This window comes from Gigantopelta aegis, chromosome 9 (assembly GCF_016097555.1).
Source record: "Gigantopelta aegis isolate Gae_Host chromosome 9, Gae_host_genome, whole genome shotgun sequence".
Classification (NCBI taxonomy): Eukaryota; Metazoa; Mollusca; class Gastropoda; order Neomphalida; family Peltospiridae; genus Gigantopelta; species Gigantopelta aegis.
In genome coordinates this window covers 39,261,484-39,285,028 of record NC_054707.1, presented here as the reverse complement: position 1 = coordinate 39,285,028, position 23,545 = coordinate 39,261,484, and the positions used below count along the sequence as shown (strand labels likewise).

Here is a 23,545-nt window from a genome sequence, read left to right as displayed (position 1 = left end):
CATTCTAAAAAGTAATATTTCATTTTATGTTCTGGTTAGCCAATCATTCATTCTAAAAAGTAATATTTCATTTTATGTTCTGGTTAGCCAATCATTCATTCTAAAAAGTAATATTTCATTTTATGTTCTGGTTAGCCAATCATTCATTCTAAAAAGTAATATTTCATTTTATGTTCTGGTTAGCCAATCATTCATTCTAAAAAGTAATATTTCATATTATGTTCTGGTTAGCCAATCATTCATTCTAAAAAGTAATATTTCATTTTATTATGTTCTGGTTAGCCAATCATTCATTCTAAAAAGTAATATTTCATATTATGTTCTGGTTAGCCAATCATTCATTCTAAAAAGTAATATTTCATATTATGTTCTGGTTAGCCAATCATTCATTCTAAAAAGTAATATTTCATTTTATGTTCTGGTTAGCCAATCATTCATTCTAAAAAGTAATATTTCATTTTATGTTCTGGTTAGCCAATCATTCATTCTAAAAAGTAATATTTCATTTTATGTTCTGGTTAGCCAATCATTCATTCTAAAAAGTAATATTTCATATTATGTTCTGGTTAGCCAATCATTCATTCTAAAAAGTAATATTTCATATTATGTTCTGGTTAGCCAATCATTCATTCTAAAAAGTAATATTTCATTTTATGTTCTGGTTAGCCAATCATTCATTCTAAAAAGTAATATTTCATTTTATGTTCTGGTTAGCCAATCATTCATTCTAAAAAGTAATATTTCATATTATGTTCTGGTTAGCCAATCATTCATTCTAAAAAGTAATATTTCATTTTATGTTCTGGTTAGCCAATCATTCATTCTAAAAAGTAATATTTCATATTATGTTCTGGTTAGCCAATCATTCATTCTAAAAAGTAATATTTCATTTTATGTTCTGGTTAGCCAATCATTCATTCTAAAAAGTAATATTTCATATTATGTTCTGGTTAGCCAATCATTCATTCTAAAAAGTAATATTTCATATTATGTTCTGGTTAGCCAATCATTCATTCTAAAAAGTAATATTTCATTTTATGTTCTGGTTAGCCAATCATTCATTCTAAAAAGTAATATTTCATATTATGTTCTGGTTAGCCAATCATTCATTCTAAAAAGTAATATTTCATTTTATGTTCTGGTTAGCCAATCATTCATTCTAAAAAGTAATATTTCATATTATGTTCTGGTTAGCCAATCATTCATTCTAAAAAGTAATATTTCATATTATGTTCTGGTTAGCCAATCATTCATTCTAAAAAGTAATATTTCATATTATGTTCTGGTTAGCCAATCATTCATTCTAAAAAGTAATATTTCATATTATGTTCTGGTTAGCCAATCATTCATTCTAAAAAGTAATATTTCATATTATGTTCTGGTTAGCCAATCATTCATTCTAAAAAGTAATATTTCATTTCATATTATGTTCTGGTTAGCCAATCATTCATTCTAAAAAGTAATATTTCATATTATGTTCTGGTTAGCCAATCATTCATTCTAAAAAGTAATATTTCATATTATGTTCTGGTTAGCCAATCATTCATTCTAAAAAGTAATATTTCATTTTATGTTCTGGTTAGCCAATCATTCATTCTAAAAAGTAATATCATATTATGTTCTGGTTAGCCAATCATTCATTCTAAAAAGTAATATTTCATATTATGTTCTGGTTAGCCAATCATTCATTCTAAAAAGTAATATTTCATATTATGTTCTGGTTAGCCAATCATTCATTCTAAAAAGTAATATTTCATATTATGTTCTGGTTAGCCAATCATTCATTCTAAAAAGTAATATTTCATATTATGTTCTGGTTAGCCAATCATTCATTCTAAAAAGTAATATTTCATATTATGTTCTGGTTAGCCAATCATTCATTCTAAAAAGTAATATTTCATATTATGTTCTGGTTAGCCAATCATTCATTCTAAAAAGTAATATTTCATATTATGTTCTGGTTAGCCAATCATTCATTCTAAAAAGTAATATTTCATATTATGTTCTGGTTAGCCAATCATTCATTCTAAAAAGTAATATTTCATATTATGTTCTGGTTAGCCAATCATTCATTCTAAAAAGTAATATTTCATATTATGTTCTGGTTAGCCAATCATTCATTCTAAAAAGTAATATTTCATATTATGTTCTGGTTAGCCAATCATTCATTCTAAAAAGTAATATTTCATATTATGTTCTGGTTAGCCAATCATTCATTCTAAAAAGTAATATTTCATATTATGTTCTGGTTAGCCAATCATTCATTCTAAAAAGTAATATTTCATATTATGTTCTGGTTAGCCAATCATTCATTCTAAAAAGTAATATTTCATATTATGTTCTGGTTAGCCAATCATTCATTCTAAAAAGTAATATTTCATATTATGTTCTGGTTAGCCAATCATTCATTCTAAAAAGTAATATTTCATATTATGTTCTGGTTAGCCAATCATTCATTCTAAAAAGTAATATTTCATATTATGTTCTGGTTAGCCAATCATTCATTCTAAAAAGTAATATTTCATATTATGTTCTGGTTAGCCAATCATTCATTCTAAAAAGTAATATTTCATATTATGTTCTGGTTAGCCAATCATTCATTCTAAAAAGTAATATTTCATATTATGTTCTGGTTAGCCAATCATTCATTCTAAAAAGTAATATTTCATATTATGTTCTGGTTAGCCAATCATTCATTCTAAAAAGTAATATTTCATATTATGTTCTGGTTAGCCAATCATTCATTCTAAAAAGTAATATTTCATATTATGTTCTGGTTAGCCAATCATTCATTCTAAAAAGTAATATTTCATATTATGTTCTGGTTAGCCAATCATTCATTCTAAAAAGTAATATTTCATATTATGTTCTGGTTAGCCAATCATTCATTCTAAAAAGTAATATTTCATATTATGTTCTGGTTAGCCAATCATTCATTCTAAAAAGTAATATTTCATATTATGTTCTGGTTAGCCAATCATTCATTCTAAAAAGTAATATTTCATATTATGTTCTGGTTAGCCAATCATTCATTCTAAAAAGTAATATTTCATATTATGTTCTGGTTAGCCAATCATTCATTCTAAAAAGTAATATTTCATATTATGTTCTGGTTAGCCAATCATTCATTCTAAAAAGTAATATTTCATATTATGTTCTGGTTAGCCAATCATTCATTCTAAAAAGTAATATTTCATATTATGTTCTGGTTAGCCAATCATTCATTCTAAAAAGTAATATTTCATATTATGTTCTGGTTAGCCAATCATTCATTCTAAAAAGTAATATTTCATATTATGTTCTGGTTAGCCAATCATTCATTCTAAAAAGTAATATTTCATATTATGTTCTGGTTAGCCAATCATTCATTCTAAAAAGTAATATTTCATATTATGTTCTGGTTAGCCAATCATTCATTCTAAAAAGTAATATTTCATATTATGTTCTGGTTAGCCAATCATTCATTCTAAAAAGTAATATTTCATATTATGTTCTGGTTAGCCAATCATTCATTCTAAAAAGTAATATTTCATATTATGTTCTGGTTAGCCAATCATTCATTCTAAAAAGTAATATTTCATATTATGTTCTGGTTAGCCAATCATTCATTCTAAAAAGTAATATTTCATATTATGTTCTGGTTAGCCAATCATTCATTCTAAAAAGTAATATTTCATATTATGTTCTGGTTAGCCAATCATTCATTCTAAAAAGTAATATTTCATATTATGTTCTGGTTAGCCAATCATTCATTCTAAAAAGTAATATTTCATATTATGTTCTGGTTAGCCAATCATTCATTCTAAAAAGTAATATTTCATATTATGTTCTGGTTAGCCAATCATTCATTCTAAAAAGTAATATTTCATATTATGTTCTGGTTAGCCAATCATTCATTCTAAAAAGTAATATTTCATATTATGTTCTGGTTAGCCAATCATTCATTCTAAAAAGTAATATTTCATATTATGTTCTGGTTAGCCAATCATTCATTCTAAAAAGTAATATTTCATATTATGTTCTGGTTAGCCAATCATTCATTCTAAAAAGTAATATTTCATATTATGTTCTGGTTAGCCAATCATTCATTCTAAAAAGTAATATTTCATATTATGTTCTGGTTAGCCAATCATTCATTCTAAAAAGTAATATTTCATATTATGTTCTGGTTAGCCAATCATTCATTCTAAAAAGTAATATTTCATATTATGTTCTGGTTAGCCAATCATTCATTCTAAAAAGTAATATTTCATATTATGTTCTGGTTAGCCAATCATTCATTCTAAAAAGTAATATTTCATATTATGTTCTGGTTAGCCAATCATTCATTCTAAAAAGTAATATTTCATATTATGTTCTGGTTAGCCAATCATTCATTCTAAAAAGTAATATTTCATATTATGTTCTGGTTAGCCAATCATTCATTCTAAAAAGTAATATTTCATATTATGTTCTGGTTAGCCAATCATTCATTCTAAAAAGTAATATTTCATATTATGTTCTGGTTAGCCAATCATTCATTCTAAAAAGTAATATTTCATATTATGTTCTGGTTAGCCAATCATTCATTCTAAAAAGTAATATTTCATTTTATGTTCTGGTTAGCCAATCATTCATTCTAAAAAGTAATATTTCATATTATGTTCTGGTTAGCCAATCATTCATTCTAAAAAGTAATATTTCATATTATGTTCTGGTTAGCCAATCATTCATTCTAAAAAGTAATATTTCATATTATGTTCTGGTTAGCCAATCATTCATTCTAAAAAGTAATATTTCATTTTATGTTCTGGTTAGCCAATCATTCATTCTAAAAAGTAATATTTCATATTATGTTCTGGTTAGCCAATCATTCATTCTAAAAAGTAATATTTCATATTATGTTCTGGTTAGCCAATCATTCATTCTAAAAAGTAATATTTCATATTATGTTCTGGTTAGCCAATCATTCATTCTAAAAAGTAATATTTCATTTTATGTTCTGGTTAGCCAATCATTCATTCTAAAAAGTAATATTTCATATTATGTTCTGGTTAGCCAATCATTCATTCTAAAAAGTAATATTTCATATTATGTTCTGGTTAGCCAATCATTCATTCTAAAAAGTAATATTTCATATTATGTTCTGGTTAGCCAATCATTCATTCTAAAAAGTAATATTTCATATTATGTTCTGGTTAGCCAATCATTCATTCTAAAAAGTAATATTTCATATTATGTTCTGGTTAGCCAATCATTCATTCTAAAAAGTAATATTTCATTTTATGTTCTGGTTAGCCAATCATTCATTCTAAAAAGTAATATTTCATATTATGTTCTGGTTAGCCAATCATTCATTCTAAAAAGTAATATTTCATATTATGTTCTGGTTAGCCAATCATTCATTCTAAAAAGTAATATTTCATATTATGTTCTGGTTAGCCAATCATTCATTCTAAAAAGTAATATTTCATATTATGTTCTGGTTAGCCAATCATTCATTCTAAAAAGTAATATTTCATATTATGTTCTGGTTAGCCAATCATTCATTCTAAAAAGTAATATTTCATATTATGTTCTGGTTAGCCAATCATTCATTCTAAAAAGTAATATTTCATATTATGTTCTGGTTAGCCAATCATTCATTCTAAAAAGTAATATTTCATATTATGTTCTGGTTAGCCAATCATTCATTCTAAAAAGTAATATTTCATTTTATGTTCTGGTTAGCCAATCATTCATTCTAAAAAGTAATATTTCATATTATGTTCTGGTTAGCCAATCATTCATTCTAAAAAGTAATATTTCATATTATGTTCTGGTTAGCCAATCATTCATTCTAAAAAGTAATATTTCATATTATGTTCTGGTTAGCCAATCATTCATTCTAAAAAGTAATATTTCATTTTATGTTCTGGTTAGCCAATCATTCATTCTAAAAAGTAATATTTCATATTATGTTCTGGTTAGCCAATCATTCATTCTAAAAAGTAATATTTCATATTATGTTCTGGTTAGCCAATCATTCATTCTAAAAAGTAATATTTCATATTATGTTCTGGTTAGCCAATCATTCATTCTAAAAAGTAATATTTCATATTATGTTCTGGTTAGCCAATCATTCATTCTAAAAAGTAATATTTCATATTATGTTCTGGTTAGCCAATCATTCATTCTAAAAAGTAATATTTCATATTATGTTCTGGTTAGCCAATCATTCATTCTAAAAAGTAATATTTCATATTATGTTCTGGTTAGCCAATCATTCATTCTAAAAAGTAATATTTCATATTATGTTCTGGTTAGCCAATCATTCATTCTAAAAAGTAATATTTCATATTATGTTCTGGTTAGCCAATCATTCATTCTAAAAAGTAATATTTCATATTATGTTCTGGTTAGCCAATCATTCATTCTAAAAAGTAATATTTCATATTATGTTCTGGTTAGCCAATCATTCATTCTAAAAAGTAATATTTCATATTATGTTCTGGTTAGCCAATCATTCATTCTAAAAAGTAATATTTCATATTATGTTCTGGTTAGCCAATCATTCATTCTAAAAAGTAATATTTCATATTATGTTCTGGTTAGCCAATCATTCATTCTAAAAAGTAATATTTCATATTATGTTCTGGTTAGCCAATCATTCATTCTAAAAAGTAATATTTCATATTACGTTCGTGTTAATCGATCATTCCTTCCAGAAAGGGAGATGTTATGATAATCACCATTCGTATTATTTGAATCCTCAGTTTTATATGATTCCCACTTTTGTAGTTAACCAACCACATGGCAATACACATGACCTTCTGTTACCATGCTTTGACTTAATATGTTTATTTAGTCAACCAACAAATAACTAGAAAATATAACAGTTCCCCCCTCCCCCCCCACAAAATAAACACACATCCTGCATTTTTTGGATTTTTTTTTTTTATTATTTTTTTTTTTTTATATAAAAGCTATCTTACGGTATCATGTTTTACTTTTAAAGATTTATATGGATAAATACATTTCGTATGAGCTTTGGCTGAAATATTTCATATTTCGTATGGTCTTTGCCAAAAATAATAAATTTGTATAAACAAAATAATTTGAGACACATAAGTATATACAAAACATTACAATCCAGAAATACATTGGTTATAGAGATATTTATATTCTAAGTAAGAACATGTAAATAAATAGCAATTTTAATAATTTAAAAATACTTTATTTGCCTAACATTTTTAAAAACGGCTACAAACTGAGGATGGTCCCTGTCACCCTTGTTTATACACTGAGCTATTTTCAAGACAATTCAATTTCAATTTCATCAGGCGAGATACTCAAATGTAAAGGTATATGTATGTACTCAAGAAAAAGATATTGCGTCACAAATTAACCACATATACTGTTGTGCTAATCAAAGTTGTGACTGGTGGGTTATTGAACACACTTTTCTGATTCATGATGGAACAAAAGGAAACGTTTAAATTTTGCGAATGTTAAAGAAAATCTAAATAGCCAATATTGCCTATATCGGTCTGGAAAAAAACACCTCAATGTCCGAAAAGCAGTGTTTTCTGTTACTGGACATCAAACAATTGTCTCTGGTACCGAGTAAAGAGGATTACTCACCTTGCGTGTAACAGAAACATGGCTCACGGCTTTAGGTATTAACAATTAATATACCAGTACATTTGGTAGCTGAAACAATTAACATTTATTTGTCACTGATTGGTGTGGCACTCCTTAGTAAATAGCAGAGAAAAAAAATCACCACTTAAGTAAGCTTGTTCGGTAGCCTGTTATTTCTGCATTATTTTGAGTTTTATTTCCGGAACGAGAATACTCAAGCGCAAATGTGTAGTTTTTATCACAGGGTGGAGAAAGGCTGGAATAATTTAATTCAATGTGTCTAGCAATTCAGGACAAACATGAGTAAACGGACATTAATGGTCATGATTTATAATAATTATTGTAAATTGGCAAAACAGAACAATTTAGTGCTACTTACTAGTATGTAGTTTTGACATCCAATAGCCGATGATTAATTAATCAATGTGCTCTAGTGGTGTCGTTAAACAAAACAAATTTTTTTTTAGTATTTCTGAACAAGAAGTTTGTTTTGTTTAATGACACCACTAGAGCACAATGATTAATTAATCATCAGCTATTGGATGTCAAACATTTGGTAATTCTGACTCAGTCATCAGAAAAAACCCGCTACATTTTTCCTAATACAGCAAAGGATCTTTTATATGCACATAGGATAGCACTTACCACGGCCATTGATAACCAGTCATGGTGCACTGGCTGGAATGAGAAATAGCCCAATGGGCCCACCGACAGGGATCAATCCCAAACCGACAGGGATCAATCCTAAACCGACCGCGCATCAAGCGAGCGCTTTACCACTGGACTACATCCCACCCCTATTTCTGAACACATCCCACCCCTATTTCTGAACATGTCTGTAACTGTATCAATAAATTGCATGATAATTATTATGACTGTGTTTTGGTTGTTTTTCTTCATGGTTTACTAGTGTATAAAAAATCAGACATCACCTAAGCACTCTAACCTGGAAAATAATGCATGCGTATAAATTTTGCGACTTGAGGTTGAGCGCAAATGACATGAAATTAATACGCACACAATTTTTTCCTGGTTTACAGTAGTGCATATACCTTCTGTAAGGGGCTGGACTGAGAGTCTAGCCTTGGTGAAGAGAGCAATATTGTTCAGCGGTCCCCCTGTCTCTTTATGTTGATGATGCAGAATCTTCAACTCGGAGAGTGGAATGTATCTCTTCAGATCACGTACATACTGTACATCAACCATGCACCAGCGAGGGTCGTCTTTCTTTGAAGTGCTGCAAATTGTCACAAGAAGTGTTCGTAATCATGTATTCATAAATAATTCCACTGATGTCATTCTATTGTACAATGAAACCCCTCTAGACCAGACACCAACTAAACCAAGTGAATTTTTTTTAGTTTTATGGAATATCTGATTTAGACAGATTATATTCTGTATCGATATTTAAAACGACACTGTGAAAAATTTCCAGTTTTAAGGGAATTTCTGTTTTACAAAAGGTCCAGTATTGTGGGGTTTACTGTACTTTGTATTTATTATTCTATGACTGGAGCCTTATGAGTTGATTTCATTTGTCTCATATTGGTAACATACTACAACAGCATGGTGTTAGGTGAAGATACAAGCATGTGCAAATTGTTTGACCATCGTTTTTCCTACACATTAATTAACACATGATTATTCAAATTATCATGTGGCAAAGTGTAAAGCAGATATTGGAGTAGTAAATCAGAACAGTAGAACGATGTGGAAACGATATTGCCAAGGAAATAACAACCAGCCATCAGTTGAATAGTAGCCAAAAAATAATAATAAATAAAATTTTAAAATTCACCCTTTAAAGGATCTACATGTATTCTGAGTTTTCTGCCTTTGCCATTATAACATGTTTATAACTAACAGTCTTTCTAATGACCAAAATTACATATTAAAAACATTTTTCTGTTTAGAACCTCAGTATATTCAATGCGTTTCTGATTTCCCTTATATCTGTAGTAAATCAAACTGCATTTTATCTCTCAATAATTCATATGTACGTGTAGGTCTTGAAAAAAAATCAATCTATACAGTGAAGTTTGAGCTACTACTAATATTAGGACAATTATAAACAGATTGTATGGTCATTAACATCCTAACAATGCCAGAAAACTCAGGAGAGTCCCTTTAATACCAGTACTAACATGTTTTAAAAACTGAATCCACTATATGAAGCACCAAATCCAGATGACGGGTGCTTTTTGAAAGTGTTTTCCACATCATCATTTATTATTATTAATGAACATTTCTGAGTCATTATTTATCTATGACTTACTGCATAGTCAGTGCACCACGACTTGTACATCAAAGGCTGTAGTATGTGCTATCCTGTCTGTGGAATGGTACAAACAAAAGATCCCTTACTAGTACTAATGGAAAAATGTAGGTTTCCTCTCTAGAACTAATATGTCAGAATTTCCAAATGTTTGACATCAAACAGCCAATAAATCAATGTGCTCTAGTGGTGTCATTAAAACAAACAAATTTTAAACTTTTTTCTACATAGCACTCTTTGGAAATTAAAGAAATATATTAAAATTAAAAAAATAGATTGTTCCTAAGATGCAATGTGCGGTGTGGACATGGTTTGTAATAAAACAATAAAAAACACTACCAGATAATTATTATCATTGGCTCAGACTTTGTAGGACCTTTGCTGCAATGAATGTGTGTTATTCAAGTGCTGTAATCTAATTACGATGGTTGATTTCTGAAAGTGCTTTCCCCATCATTTTTAATTATTAATGAACATTTCTGAGTAATTATTTATCAACGGCTTAATACATGATGTCGTATCTATACTTACTACAATGTAGGTACGTAACATAGTTATTATCATTTGCTCAGACTTTGTAGGATATTTTGCTAGAATGAGATCTAGAAGTGTTTTAGTAGTGTTTTATTTAACGACGCACTCAACACATTTTATTTACGGTTATATGGTGTCAGACATATGGTTACGGACCACACAGATTTTTAGAGGAAACCCGCTGTCGCCACATAGGCTACTCTTTTACAACAGGCAGCAAGGGATCTTTTATTTGCGCTTCCCACAGGCAGGATAGCACAAACCATGGCCTTTGTTGAACCAGTTATGGATCACTGGTCGGTGCAAGTGGTTTATACCTACCCATTGAGCCTTGTGGAGCACTCACTCAGGGTTTGGAATCGGTATCTGGATTAAAAATCCCATGCCTCGACTGGGATCCGAACCCAGTACCTACCAGCATGTAGACCGATGGCCTAACCACTACGCCACCGAGGCCGGTAGAATGAGATCTATCACTGAATACATCTTATTCAGGTGCTGCAAGTTATCATGCATTCTGTCAGTGCATATGGTATGAAAGTCTGCATGAACATTCTTGTCAGTCTTATAATGACGTGCTCCATCTTTGTTGAATAATTTCTATTGTTTTCTTTGTAACTGTTTATTTATTAATCCATTTTCACTACAATATTTTTTTTTTTTTTATGGATAACTACACAAAGAATGTACTTTTAATACAACTTAGTCTTGTTTGTGATGGAAAAAAAAGGTATATTTGTTTAATAACACATCAACACATTTTAAACTATGGCTATCTAACACATGTATATTACAACACTTTGTCAAGACAGAGAAGAAACCTGCTTTTGCCTCATAGGCTAGACTTTAGTGATAATACACTTTCCTATAGGCAGGACAATACATACCACATCTGAAAATCTGAGTCCCTCGAGGGTGATGTGACAAAATCAACTCCAGTTCAAAGTTCCACCACTGAACTACAAATTCTAGTGATAGTACAGTACAGACTTGCCTAAAGAATTTTTATTTTCATAACTTTGAGATTATAAGTAGATATGTTTTATTTTTTAACAATTTTATGCTTTGTGAATGGTTTCAATCCAAAATTGACATCCCAGCCCAACATGACAATTTTTGCAGTAGCTTTATGCTGTGTTCATTAAAAGTCATGAATTTATCAATCACAAGTTTAGAAGAGCGTTTGTTTGATGAAATAACCTGTGAACAAAACTTGTGAATGTGGACAGCATTTTCTGTCTCAATCATCACAACTCGTGGAAAAAACATGGAAGAAACGCAAATCATTCGTACAATTATGAGATAGGGTGTGTTAGATTGGAGTTACAGTGCAGACTGTCTATAAATCGCTTGAACACACTCCACTTGGTGAAGTCGTGTTCACAATTATGAGTTGGGGTGTGTTAGATTGGAGTGACAGTGCAGACTGTCTATAAATCGCTTGAACACACTCCACTTGGTGAAGTCGTGTTCACAATTATGAGTTGGGGTGTGTTAGATTGGAGTGACAGTGCAGACTGTCTATAAATCGCTTGAACGCACTCCACTTGGTGAAGTCGTGTTCACAATTATGAGTTGGGGTGTGTTAGATTGGAGTGACAGTGCAGACTGTCTATAAATCGCTTGAACGCACTCCACTTGGTGAAGTCGTGTTCACAATTATGAGTTGGGGTGTGTTAGATTGGAGTGACAGTGCAGACTGTCTATAAATCACTTGAACGCTCTCCACTTGGTGAAGTCATGTTCACAATTAAAAGTTAGATTGGAGTGACAGTGCAGACTGTCTATAAATCGCTTGAACGCACTCCACTCGGTGAAGTCATGTTCACAATTATGAGTTGGGGTGTTAGATTGGAGTTACAGTGCAGACTGTCTATAAATCGCTTGAACGCACTCCACTTGGTGAAGTCGTGTTCACAATTATGAGATAGGGTGTGTTAGATTGGAGTGACAGTGCAGACTGTCTATAAATTGTCTGAACGCTCTCCATTTGGTGAAGTCGTGTTCACAATTATGAGATAGGGTGTGTTAGATTGGAGTTACAGTGCAGACTGTCTATAAATGCTTGAACGCTCTCCACTTGGTGAAGTCGTGTTCACAATTATGAGATGGGGTGTGTTAAATTGGAGTGACAGTGCAGACTGTCTATAAATCGCTTGAACACACTCCACTTGGTGAAGTCGTGTTCACAATTATGAGATAGGGTGTGTTAGATTGGAGTTACAGTGCAGACTGTCTATAAATCGCTTGAACGCACTCCACTTGGTGAAGTCGTGTTCACAATTATGAGTTGGGGTGTGTTAGATTGGAGTGACAGTGCAGACTCTATAAATCGCTTGAACACACTCCACTTGGTGAAGTCGTGTTCACAATTATGAGTTGGGGTGTTAGATTGGAGTGACAGTGCAGACTGTCTATAAATTGTCTGAATGCTCTCCACTTGGTGAAGTCGTGTTCACAATTATGAGATAGGGTGTGTTAGATTGGAGTGACAGTGCAGACTGTCTATAAATGCTTGAACACTCTCCACTTGGTGAAGTCGTGTTCACAATTATGAGATGGGGTGTGTTAAATTGGAGTGACAGTGCAGACTGTCTATAAATTGCCTGAACACACTCCACTTGATGAAGTCATGTTCACAATTTGGCACTTGTGAAATCACGATATTCACAAGCACCAAATGAATGCAGCATTAAGAAAGAAAAAAATTGATGTAAGTTACCTATCATAATGGGGACTCTTTTTATCAAACTGTGTGTGATCACAATAACTCTCTCTAACAATCTGAAGAAAAAACAGACTCATGAATAAATATTTACAACTTATATTATCATAAAATATTCATAAGCAAAGCATTAATCAGTGGTTGCAAGTGTCTCTTAACAATACTAGAAAAAAATACAAGCTGATTGTCAAATCATTTAGACAAGTTTGGGTAATATGGTGAACTGTTTAGCAGAGATGACTGAAAGAGACAAAAGCACTCCTTGTGATTTGAGAGACAAGTACTGGGATGTGGAGTTGGAGAAGGTGATTGACAGAATGTAAGAAACAAGATGGACCTTAAAGGAGAAAACACAAAGGGGCCTGTGGAATAATAATCTGAATGTTCACATGCAACTTGACTTACTGAAACACTATCCTGAAAGCTATATGAAGAAATTTTTTTTAAAACAGTTTTAAAATAGCATAAATTTGCTAAATATATAATACAATGATACAAATAGAGAAACTGCATGTGAAGCAAAAAAACCACAAACAAATCAACATTAATTTTTGTTCACACTATAAACAGCTAAAACTAGAATGTCACAAGTTTCAACCACAAACCTTACAAATGCCTGCAATTCCTGGTTCTTTACAGTTGCTATGATAAAAGAAAACTTGATGCCCAATTTTCATCTGATCACGCATAAAATTGCGTGCCTGCAAATGTATGAGAAAAACAATATCTAGAGTTTGTCTACAAGGTAGTCAAATAAGGTTTGAAATCTTATAAAAATATCAAAAATAAACCCAATGGACTTGGGTTTTTACCCATTTCAATAAGTGGTACATCAAACACTGTGATATGTACTGTCTTGTCTACGAGCAAGGACATATAAATGATCTGTTGCAGTTTGTTGGTAGGAGCAGTGGGTTTTGTATCTCTCTCTGTCTCTTTCTCTCTATTAATCATCATCTATTGGATGTCAAACATTTGGAAATTTGACATATAATGTTAGAGAGGAAACCCTCTACATTTTTCTGTTAATAGCAAGGGATCTATTATATGCACTATCCCACAGACATGAAAGCACATACCACTACCAATACCAGTCGAGGTGCACTGGCTAGAGTGAGAAATAACACATGGGACCACTGACAAGGATCGATCCTTGATTGACCGTGCATCAGCCGAGTGCTTTACCAGTGGGCTACATCCCACTCTCCACAACTACATTTCCTCATTCTCTAGACTGAGTATTGGAAGTTTTTCTGATTAAACAATTTAATGCATTGGGTATTATGAAAGAAAAATACCTTTCATGAAAGTGATAACCAAAAGGGCCATAACTCTATATCTAAAATTATCAACTCACCAGTTAATCCAGTTACATCTGTGATACCAACTGCTGTCAAGACAAGACAATACTCATATATGTATTTTATTTATCACAAAAATAGAAACCTACACAAACTAAAATTATCAATCAAACCTGGTAATTTCGAACACCATCCCAGCATGCAGTCTGATTTGGCTCCTTCTTCAAATCCTCCAAACCAAACTGGAAGAAAGCAAATAATAAATGACCTGATATATTTATTAATTACAAACCTTGAATGAAAAACAAATTGAGGGAAGTGATTAATTGCTCCCCTAATTAAAGATTATGGGGAGCCAATTTAAGGATATTAACCTATTGATTATTGATCCTCTTGTCAGGGGTGGGAATTGGTGAACTGTAAAAAAGAGGAAATCTAGAGGGGTCCCGGAAATTCTTGAAATCCTAGGTTAAAGTCTGTGCCATCTGACACATTTTGGAGGAAAGGACGATTAAAATGCGAGGAAACGCAATGTTCCATGAGAGGAAAACAGCTGATCCGAGGAGAATTCCCAACCCTGTCTTGTTTTTAACATTCACATTCTAAGGAGAGCTAGCTATTACTCTCCTTGAACTAGTCTTAGGGGAGTGATAGAGAGCCAGAGTAAAAGTCCAAGCTTCTGAAAATTGCAACCCCAATCATCTCGTTAGCACAACGCTTGTGTTGATATTTTTTGTAATCCATTTTTCATTTAAATTAAATTTTGGACATCATTTACACAATAATGACAGATTATGCAAAAATTATATGGGTTACTTGAATTTATTTTTGAGTAACGCATAAATGGGTTGCTAAAATTTTCAATTCTCAAGAGGCCTAAAGCTCCCCTTAAATGGGGAGGTCTGCATATAGAGAATAAAAGGGTACTGATTTAGGCTATCAGTTTTATCCTGTGACAGTAAGAATGGGTAATGCTGTGAATAGGATAAGGCCAATTTAACATATGACATTTCAATCTTTTATTGTTTTTACCCTGCATTTCAACAAAAAAGTGGACAAATCATCTTTATTTTTAACTTTCGACATGCTCAAGCAAAACAAAGAAGCTTTTTGTGGTATGACATATCAAATTCATCACTTCATTCATGTAAAATGTTTACATTATATATTTCATGTAAACAAAAAACATTTCTAGAAAAATAAGTAATTTGTTTTTTTTAATTTACCATTTACACAAAACTTTATTTTTATATATATATATATATATATATATATATATATATATATATATATATATATATACATATACATACATACATACATACATACATACATACATACATATATATATATATATATGACGAAAATAATATATGCAACTGAAAATCTAGTCATTTGATGTAAATAAGATAGGTCAAACAGAACAAGCAATAAACTGTGGCAGTTTGTTAGTTTGTTTTAAAGTTAAACAGTCCTAATAACAGGTTAAAACAAACTGCATACATGAAGTAAAAAAAAAAACCCAAAACCCCAACAACCTCCACCTAAATTAGGCCTATAATCTGGGCTCATTAGGATGAAAAGATCATTTTGAACCCTAACAACAAAAAGATTACCTTAACATCGATGCCATTTTCAATACGACTGTCTGGCTCAGACTTCATTAACCAGTGGCTATACCCCAGACTCTCAGACAGCTTTGGAATCTTCGCCTTTCTCAATCGGACTTTACCTTCTCAAAATAATATTTTAAAAATTGTTTATAATTGAATAAATGTACACATGCTGCATGGAATGAAATCAGTATGCTAACAGACATTACAAATCCTCATGAAGGTTGTAGTATACCAAAGAGGATCTCACAAGGGCAAAGTGCACTTAACTTTGAATAGTGCATTAAATTCTGTTATGCCTGCCATTGGTAAAATATGGATAGAACTTGTCATAATGCAATAATGGACTGTACGATATAATTTCACAGGTTAATTTTATAAAGTGCCATATAATTCTTTTACGTCTTATATACATGTTGTCTTTCTCTCATTAAAATCATCTGTTTGACACCACACTGCAGGAATCTTTAGTAAGGTTGGGGGTGCTCTAGACTGGCAAGCAAAGTTTATAGGGGTGTTGAGAAATACTTCCCAGAAAAACGTATTAATTTTTTTTTTTAAATGCTGCAACCCCCCCCCCCCCCCAATGGACCCCGAAACCCTCCCCATGCATGTGTGCCTGAATAGCCTATATATTATTTATGCTGGGGTGTTATTAAACATTGATTCATTCATTACAAACAACTGTTATAAGTACTGGAAAATATTTCACGTCATAAAGGTACAATAACAGCAATCCGTATTTACAATTTTTCTCTTGAATTTCGATTCCGAATTTGTAAAACGGTCAGACTTTTGTATTTTTTAATAACTAAAAAAAAGTAAATAGGCCTACTATCTAAATAAGAAAATATACTGTCATGATCATTTTATTGCTAAAATAGTGAGAAACCAATAACAATTATAGCTGGCCGTTTTACCAATTTCCTTTTGTCTTTTTCTTTTAGGAGCCATGAGGTCCTATTTCAGTTTAAAGTTTCCCTCGCTAAATTGATGGTCCAAAGTCGTGTCCTGCACCTGCCGTCTGTACGCTTAGCGCATGCGTAAATCGTCAAACATTCCAAGATGGAGTTGTTGTGTGCGTTGCGACGATCATTTTTGTACGGCTAAAACAACATTGTTAGGGTGTTTAGGTAATACATTTGACTGCAATATGTGATTGTTTATATTTTATGAGATTTGAATATAGGTTTTGATACTTCGATTATAAGGTTATTGTCCAAATCTTATACATCCGATCGTTGTTAGCTGGTTGTTATGGAACTCTTGCGTTAAAATATTTTAATGTTAAATATTTTCTCACTTATTAACAGTACCAAAACATTATGACACCATGTCAAATACATAGTTGATGTAACTTATTTGTATTTGTTTGCAAGAATTATCAACTGCTCTAATCCATTACAAACTGACTTACATCTGTTGTATCAAATGATATGCTCCCCATTACTGGTGATTACAACCGTCCAAACTCGAAAACCGTACTATTTTAAAATGGGGCATTTCAAAATATTGACCACCGTTGATATGGTAACACATTTATTTAGGGAGCACTTTTAAAAACAAATAATAAAACATATTTGAGAGAAAAAAAGGTAAACATTATTTTGTGTCCAATATTATGAATATATATATATATTATATATACTAATATAATATATAGGCCTAGTGTATCATTACAGTTACATATTGCATTAACAGAGGTGCAGAAATGGAAATTATTTCAGGAAGTCAGGAAAACTGAATTTGGGAAAGATAGTGATGAAACCTATAGGTTGCATAGTACCAAAGAAGAGAGTACCGTGTCAAAGTTCGACGTGCACCGTCAAATATTTATGGAGTAAAAGCAGCTGTGGGTGTGATTGGTAGTAATATGTAACATTGATTATTTGTGCAAATACTATTATCCATTGATAATAAATAAATACACTTTTATTTGTTATACAGTTGTTATGCAGTATATACCAGAGGTTGAAACTAATGCGGGGTACCCCCCAAAATGGAACTGCAATTTTCAGCAAAAATGACGGTTGCTATTAAAAACATTAATTAAATCTCGGAAAGTGTACCGCCCGTTCCCCCCATTAGTTATCGATCTAAAGAGGGATTTTTTGATGGGGTATATATAGAAAAGTGGGGCATGGGGCCCTAACCCTAACTCTATCCCTAACCCTAATCCTAACTCTATCCCTAACCCTAACCCTAAACTATTATAAATGATGGGGGGAACGGGTGGAGCTCTTGCCTAAATCTCTTAAATGATACGTGACCCCCCATTTTCTTGCAGCTAGATTAGATGTGAGGTGCCACACTTTCTATTGCTGTACTTCCTGGGTGTGTTGAAACGCTACTTATATCAGTTTTATTAGTAAACGTTAACATTATCGGCAATAGGAATTGATTTGGTCTAATGGAACCTATAGCATATATTCACTATATTATCATTATTTTATATTGTGTGCCATTTACTGTTATTTGACAGTCATAATTGCTTAATTAGGTTACACTCAGGCATGGGAGTTCATAATGACCTTGACCTTGGCATTAATTTACTGTGCACTGCTGAGAATAGAGTTTGAAAAAAAGTCTGTGCTGACCAATTGGAGATTTTGGCCCATATTTTTTTACTTAAAATATTTTAAAGCTTATTTATCCAAGGTGATGGACATGTCATATAACACTAATCTTATTTAGGATAATAAGTCTAGGCAAGATGAAATAAGCTATTAGTAATAATTTATTTTTAGTTAAAAAATAATGTTAGCTGATATTAGGTTAAGCTTTTAGATCTCCATTAACAATGTGTATTTGAATGCAATTGGCTCTGGAATGACTATATTTAAATAACCTGATTTCTGCTGTAATTTTAACATACTTTTTAGGTTGGTGAATTATGTTTTAGGCAAATATGGGAGTTTTTACAATTGTTTTTGTGAGTTTGGCAAAAACATTAAAATCTACAGAAGTGGGTTCTGTGTAGCCATTTTGCATTCTCTTCTTTATTTGTACACAAATATAAGCTTGGTAATGATAGCTTTAGGTCAGTTCATTAAATCTTGTCCATAAATTCAGTGAGTTTTCTATAGTAAAGGGTATTTGAAGTATATACCAAGTACAAGAGCAATTTTGACACATTTGTTAATCTACCTAGGAATGTGTTAGTATTATCTTCCACTATTACCACACTTGTAAAGCTATATTTTCCAATATTACTATGTAAATGATGTGTTACATTACAGATTGTAGTAATGCATACGATATAAATATTATATTCAGTTAAAACAGAAAATAATTAAAGAAAAATGACTTTCACACTCTTTTGATGGATTGAATGTGCTTTTTTTATGACAAATAAAAAATAAAGATGTAAAACCCAAATGATAACTAGATATGATACATGTCTGTAAGCACCAATCACTGGAGATTATTAATAAAATATCAACAGATATATTGGTAGCTGTCAGTGGATTTAATAATGCATATATAAAAACCAACTAGGCTGATGGGTTTGAAAATATTGCATTCAGTGACTTGACATCCAAGCATAGTCCATACCTTGGGTGTTTACCCCACCATGATGTGTACCACATTAATTTACTACTATTTGTGGATGCAGTGGTGTTCATTTCAGATACCACATGTAATATGCTTTTTTTCTAGTGAAGTTCTTATCATATGCCCATTAAAGTCTTTCAAAACACAGGGTCACTGCAATAAATGAGTTTTAAGGTAATTATTTATTGGAAATGAGAGACTCTGACTATGCATGCACACACTACATATACAACTAAGCATACACAACCAACCCATAGTATGTATCTTCAAGAGTAGTATTTTTATTTATTATTTGTTTTAAATATGATATATTGCATTTGTATACAACTTTGCATAACACTGATGCTTCCTGAGGTGTACATTAAATCAGGTTGCACTGTAGGAACAACACTTTCAATTATGTTGTCACATCATATCAGAACACAGAAGATCCTGATAGTCATGAAAACACACAATTGGACACTTTTTGAAAAATATATTTTGTTGATATAGGTTGCATAGTACCAAAGAAGAGAGTACCGTGTCAAAGTTTGACGTGCACCGTCAAATATTTATGGAGTAAAAGCAGCTGTGGGTGTGATTGGTAGTAATATGTGACATTGATTATTTGTGCAAATACTATTATCCATTGACAATAAATAAATACACTTTTATTTGTTATACAGTTGTTATGCAGTATATACCAGAGGTTGAAACTAATGCGGGGTACCCCCAAAAATGGAACTGCAATTTTCAGCAAAAATGACGGTTGCTATTAAATTAAATCTCTTAAATGATACGTGACCCCCCATTTTCTTGCAGCTAGATTAGATGTGAGGTGCCACACTTTCTATTGCTGTACTTCCTGGGTGTGTTGAAACGCTGCTTATATTAGTTTTATTAGTAAACGTTAACATTATCGGCAATAGGAATTGATTTGGTCTAATGGAACCTATAGTCCCCTCTGGCTGAACTGGTTGTTTATGTGATAAATGTTTGTGAGTTAGTGTAACAAGATGTGCAGTAGGTCTGGGATCAATCTCTGTCTGTGGGCCCATTGGGCTATTCTCACTCCAGCCAGTGCACCATGACTGGTATATCAAGGCCATGGTATGTGCTATCCTGTCTGTGGGATGGTTCATATAAAAGATCCCTTGCTACTATTAGTACTAATGGAAAAATGTAGCAGGTTTCCTCTAAGACTATATATCAAAATGCGAAATGTTTAACATCAAATGGCTGCATGATGATAAATAAATCAATGGTGTCGTTAAACAAAACAAACTTTTAGTGTGACAACTGCAGTTAGTGACAACAGTGGACATGCACATCAGCCATTTCATGTTAGTAGTATAATTTTCAACTGTGAACGTGGATACCAGCACATATTTGTTATTGTCAATAATTCCAGTTTGGCTGGACATAAAAAGAGATGAAAAACTTTAACAAATAATTTTTTATATATTTTTTTTTTTTTGAGCTTGTACTAATTAAACTTGTGACCAGATGACCTGAATTATGTTGAAAAGCAGTCATTGTAATGTATTTTGGTCTAGTATTTTCCACAACATGATCGTTCTCACAAACGTTTGTTTGCCAGGAGTTTACGAGGATGTTCCGAAGTAAAACCATATAAAAATGCTGATGTTTATAATATCTTAAAAGAACACCTGGAAGGCGTTTATAAACAGTTTATTATACGTTATTAAGTTTTAAAAAACTTAGGATTCTGACAGGATCACAAACAACAAAAGTTGACTATCTTATGACCAAAATCTGGGAGTCATCATCATGAACACACAGGATTCTGCTAAATTTGTAGCTTGGATGATGTTTGTTTTGAATAAATTTGAGAAATATAAATTTTCTTTTTAATTTCTTTTCAGGTATGATGTTTATAGTTTGGAGTTGAGGAAACTGCATCTCAACAAAACGCTGAGCTGCATTCCAATGTCATTATAAATGGCTTTAGTTCAGAATGCCCTTCAGTTGCAAAGGTTAGACTTGTATGTATTGATTCAGTGGGTAATACCACTTTCAAGTTCCCATCATATTTCATATTATAAAATCTTTCTCCTCTGTGTCCCATCTTCTCATATACTAGCTAGTGTATCATCAGCTTTTCTCAGCTGATTTTTTTTTTAAAGTTGAAAAATCTACATTCTATTACTAGGCCTAGGTTCAAATTTAAGTAAAAATGGAATGTTATAGATCTATTTATTAAAAGTAATAAAAATAATTTCATACAAAATTGAAACAGATTAATACACATAAATGTATTGTGTATACAGAGAATTGGATAAAAACACTTTATGACAACTTTATCCTGCCTACTATTTGAAGAATAAAATATTTATTTATTTTAATAACAAATACAGTGGCTGTGGTTTAATTGTTCTATGTATTGTGTATCCGGTTTACATGTACTACTCTCTGTTTACAGTGTATACAACATGGAACCCAACTTGCAGTGTCCAAGCTCGGCTCTTGCTCGAGGTGTACACATTACCGAGTACAAAGACACCAGGATCAATCCAAACCCTATGGTCTTCGAAGAGTCAGACCTGCTTATAGAACAGTATTTGTCTCCAAATAAACTGGTAAGAAGTCATTTTTGGCTTCTCTGACCAAGTTTTTTTTCCTAGACATTTCATACATTATATAATGCTAGTGTATATAGGGTATTTTTAGTTTTTAACGGTTATGACACTGGGATGAGGTTGATTATTGATACGATTCATGAAGGCAGGAAACAAAGATAAGACAAAGTTTTTAATTCAGGGTTTAAGTTATTTGTATGTACAGGTTATTAAATTCAAGTAGGAACTATTTGACAAATTTTGGTTCAGGTATCAGTTTGTGGTGTGACAGAGTTTCATTTGAATTTCATATGGCATTGATGCAGTTTTTAATACTGGGCAGCAGTGGGGATTTGTCCCCAAAGTCAGCATACCAAAAACATATTTTAGAATTATTGTGTGATATTAATTTAATTTAGTTTCTTCCTGTATTGGCCCTGTAAAAAGTAATCTTTGTTCAAGTATACATAAGTTAATTGTGCTTTTTATGAAAAAAATTTAAAAGTTCAAAGTATGAGTTGAGAATTTTATCAGACTAAATGGTTTTTTAATGAATTTAGGAGCAATTACAGTACACTAATTGTGAATTTGCTTATCATTTGGAAAAAATGCTTAATTATACATTTAATTATAAAGTGGTAATTTTTAACAGCAACTTCCAGTTTGTTATACTGGCATCATTCATGGTTTTATTAATTTCACAAATAAAATGTAGAAATTTATTTCTACAAATCATGAAATAATAAGGTTGATTTAAGCACATTTTGTTTAACCTGGATCAAGCATCTATACAGTGATTACAGAGCTAAAATTTAACCTGTGTTATTTTTAACTCCACAATCATACTGGGGTTAGACTGCTTTTACCCATGTAGACTGTTAAAGTTAAAGTTTGTTTATGTTAATGAAATCACTAGAGCACATTGGTTTATTTATTATCGGCTATTGGATGTCAAAGATTTGATAATTTTGACATATAGTCTTAGAGAGGGAACACATTACATTTTTTTATTAGTAGCAAGGGATCTTTTATATGCACCATTCCACAGACAGGATAACACATAACATGGCCTTTGATATACCAGTAATGATGCACTGGCTGGAAAAAGAAATAGCCCATTGAGCTCATAGATGGGGATCGATCCTAGACAGACTGCACTTCAGGCATGTAGATGAATAACTTGGGTCAAATTGTATTGTCTTGATTCCACTATAGATGATGCTGCGGTTATTTGTTTACTTCTGCTTCTGTAAGATGATAAAACTTTGTAAAAGCTAAAAAAAAAAAATGATAAAGTAAAAGAAAAATGCTGATGATAAAGGAGGTGAATTGAAAAGGGACATGTATATATTTAAAAAAAAAATCAAAATATGGGTTTTTCC

At 31.5% G+C, this 23,545-nt stretch overlaps 2 protein-coding genes across 5 annotated transcripts in view; one reads left to right on the top strand and one right to left on the bottom strand.

Moving 5' to 3' along the window:
• The window catches only part of LOC121380681 (thymocyte nuclear protein 1-like), a 24,007-nt gene extending 6,497 nt beyond the window's left edge, over window positions 1–17,510 (bottom strand). The window contains exons 1-6 of one of the 3 annotated variants that reach the window (XM_041509622.1): window positions 17,468–17,510; window positions 16,054–16,169; window positions 14,611–14,679; window positions 13,742–13,837; window positions 13,134–13,195; window positions 8,655–8,839 (exon numbers count right to left, since the gene is read on the bottom strand). In XM_041509622.1, the coding sequence (XP_041365556.1) occupies window positions 8,655–8,839; window positions 13,134–13,195; window positions 13,742–13,837; window positions 14,611–14,679; window positions 16,054–16,101 (460 nt within the window). In that variant the 5' untranslated portion in view covers window positions 16,102–16,169; window positions 17,468–17,510. Of the gene's footprint in view, window positions 1–8,654; window positions 8,840–13,133; window positions 13,196–13,741; window positions 13,838–14,610; window positions 14,680–16,053; window positions 16,173–16,970; window positions 17,086–17,467 lie in introns of those variants that run through there. The other 2 variants (XM_041509621.1, XM_041509620.1) reach the window with 2 other exon arrangements.
• The window catches only part of LOC121380679 (leucine-rich repeat-containing protein 56-like), a 22,564-nt gene continuing 16,122 nt past the window's right edge, over window positions 17,104–23,545 (top strand). For both annotated transcript variants that reach the window (XM_041509619.1, XM_041509618.1), the window contains exons 1-3: window positions 17,104–17,183; window positions 21,471–21,581; window positions 22,028–22,184. In XM_041509619.1, coding sequence (XP_041365553.1) covers window positions 21,547–21,581; window positions 22,028–22,184 — 192 coding nt within the window. In that variant the 5' untranslated portion in view covers window positions 17,104–17,183; window positions 21,471–21,546. The remainder of the gene's footprint in view (window positions 17,184–21,470; window positions 21,582–22,027; window positions 22,185–23,545) is intronic.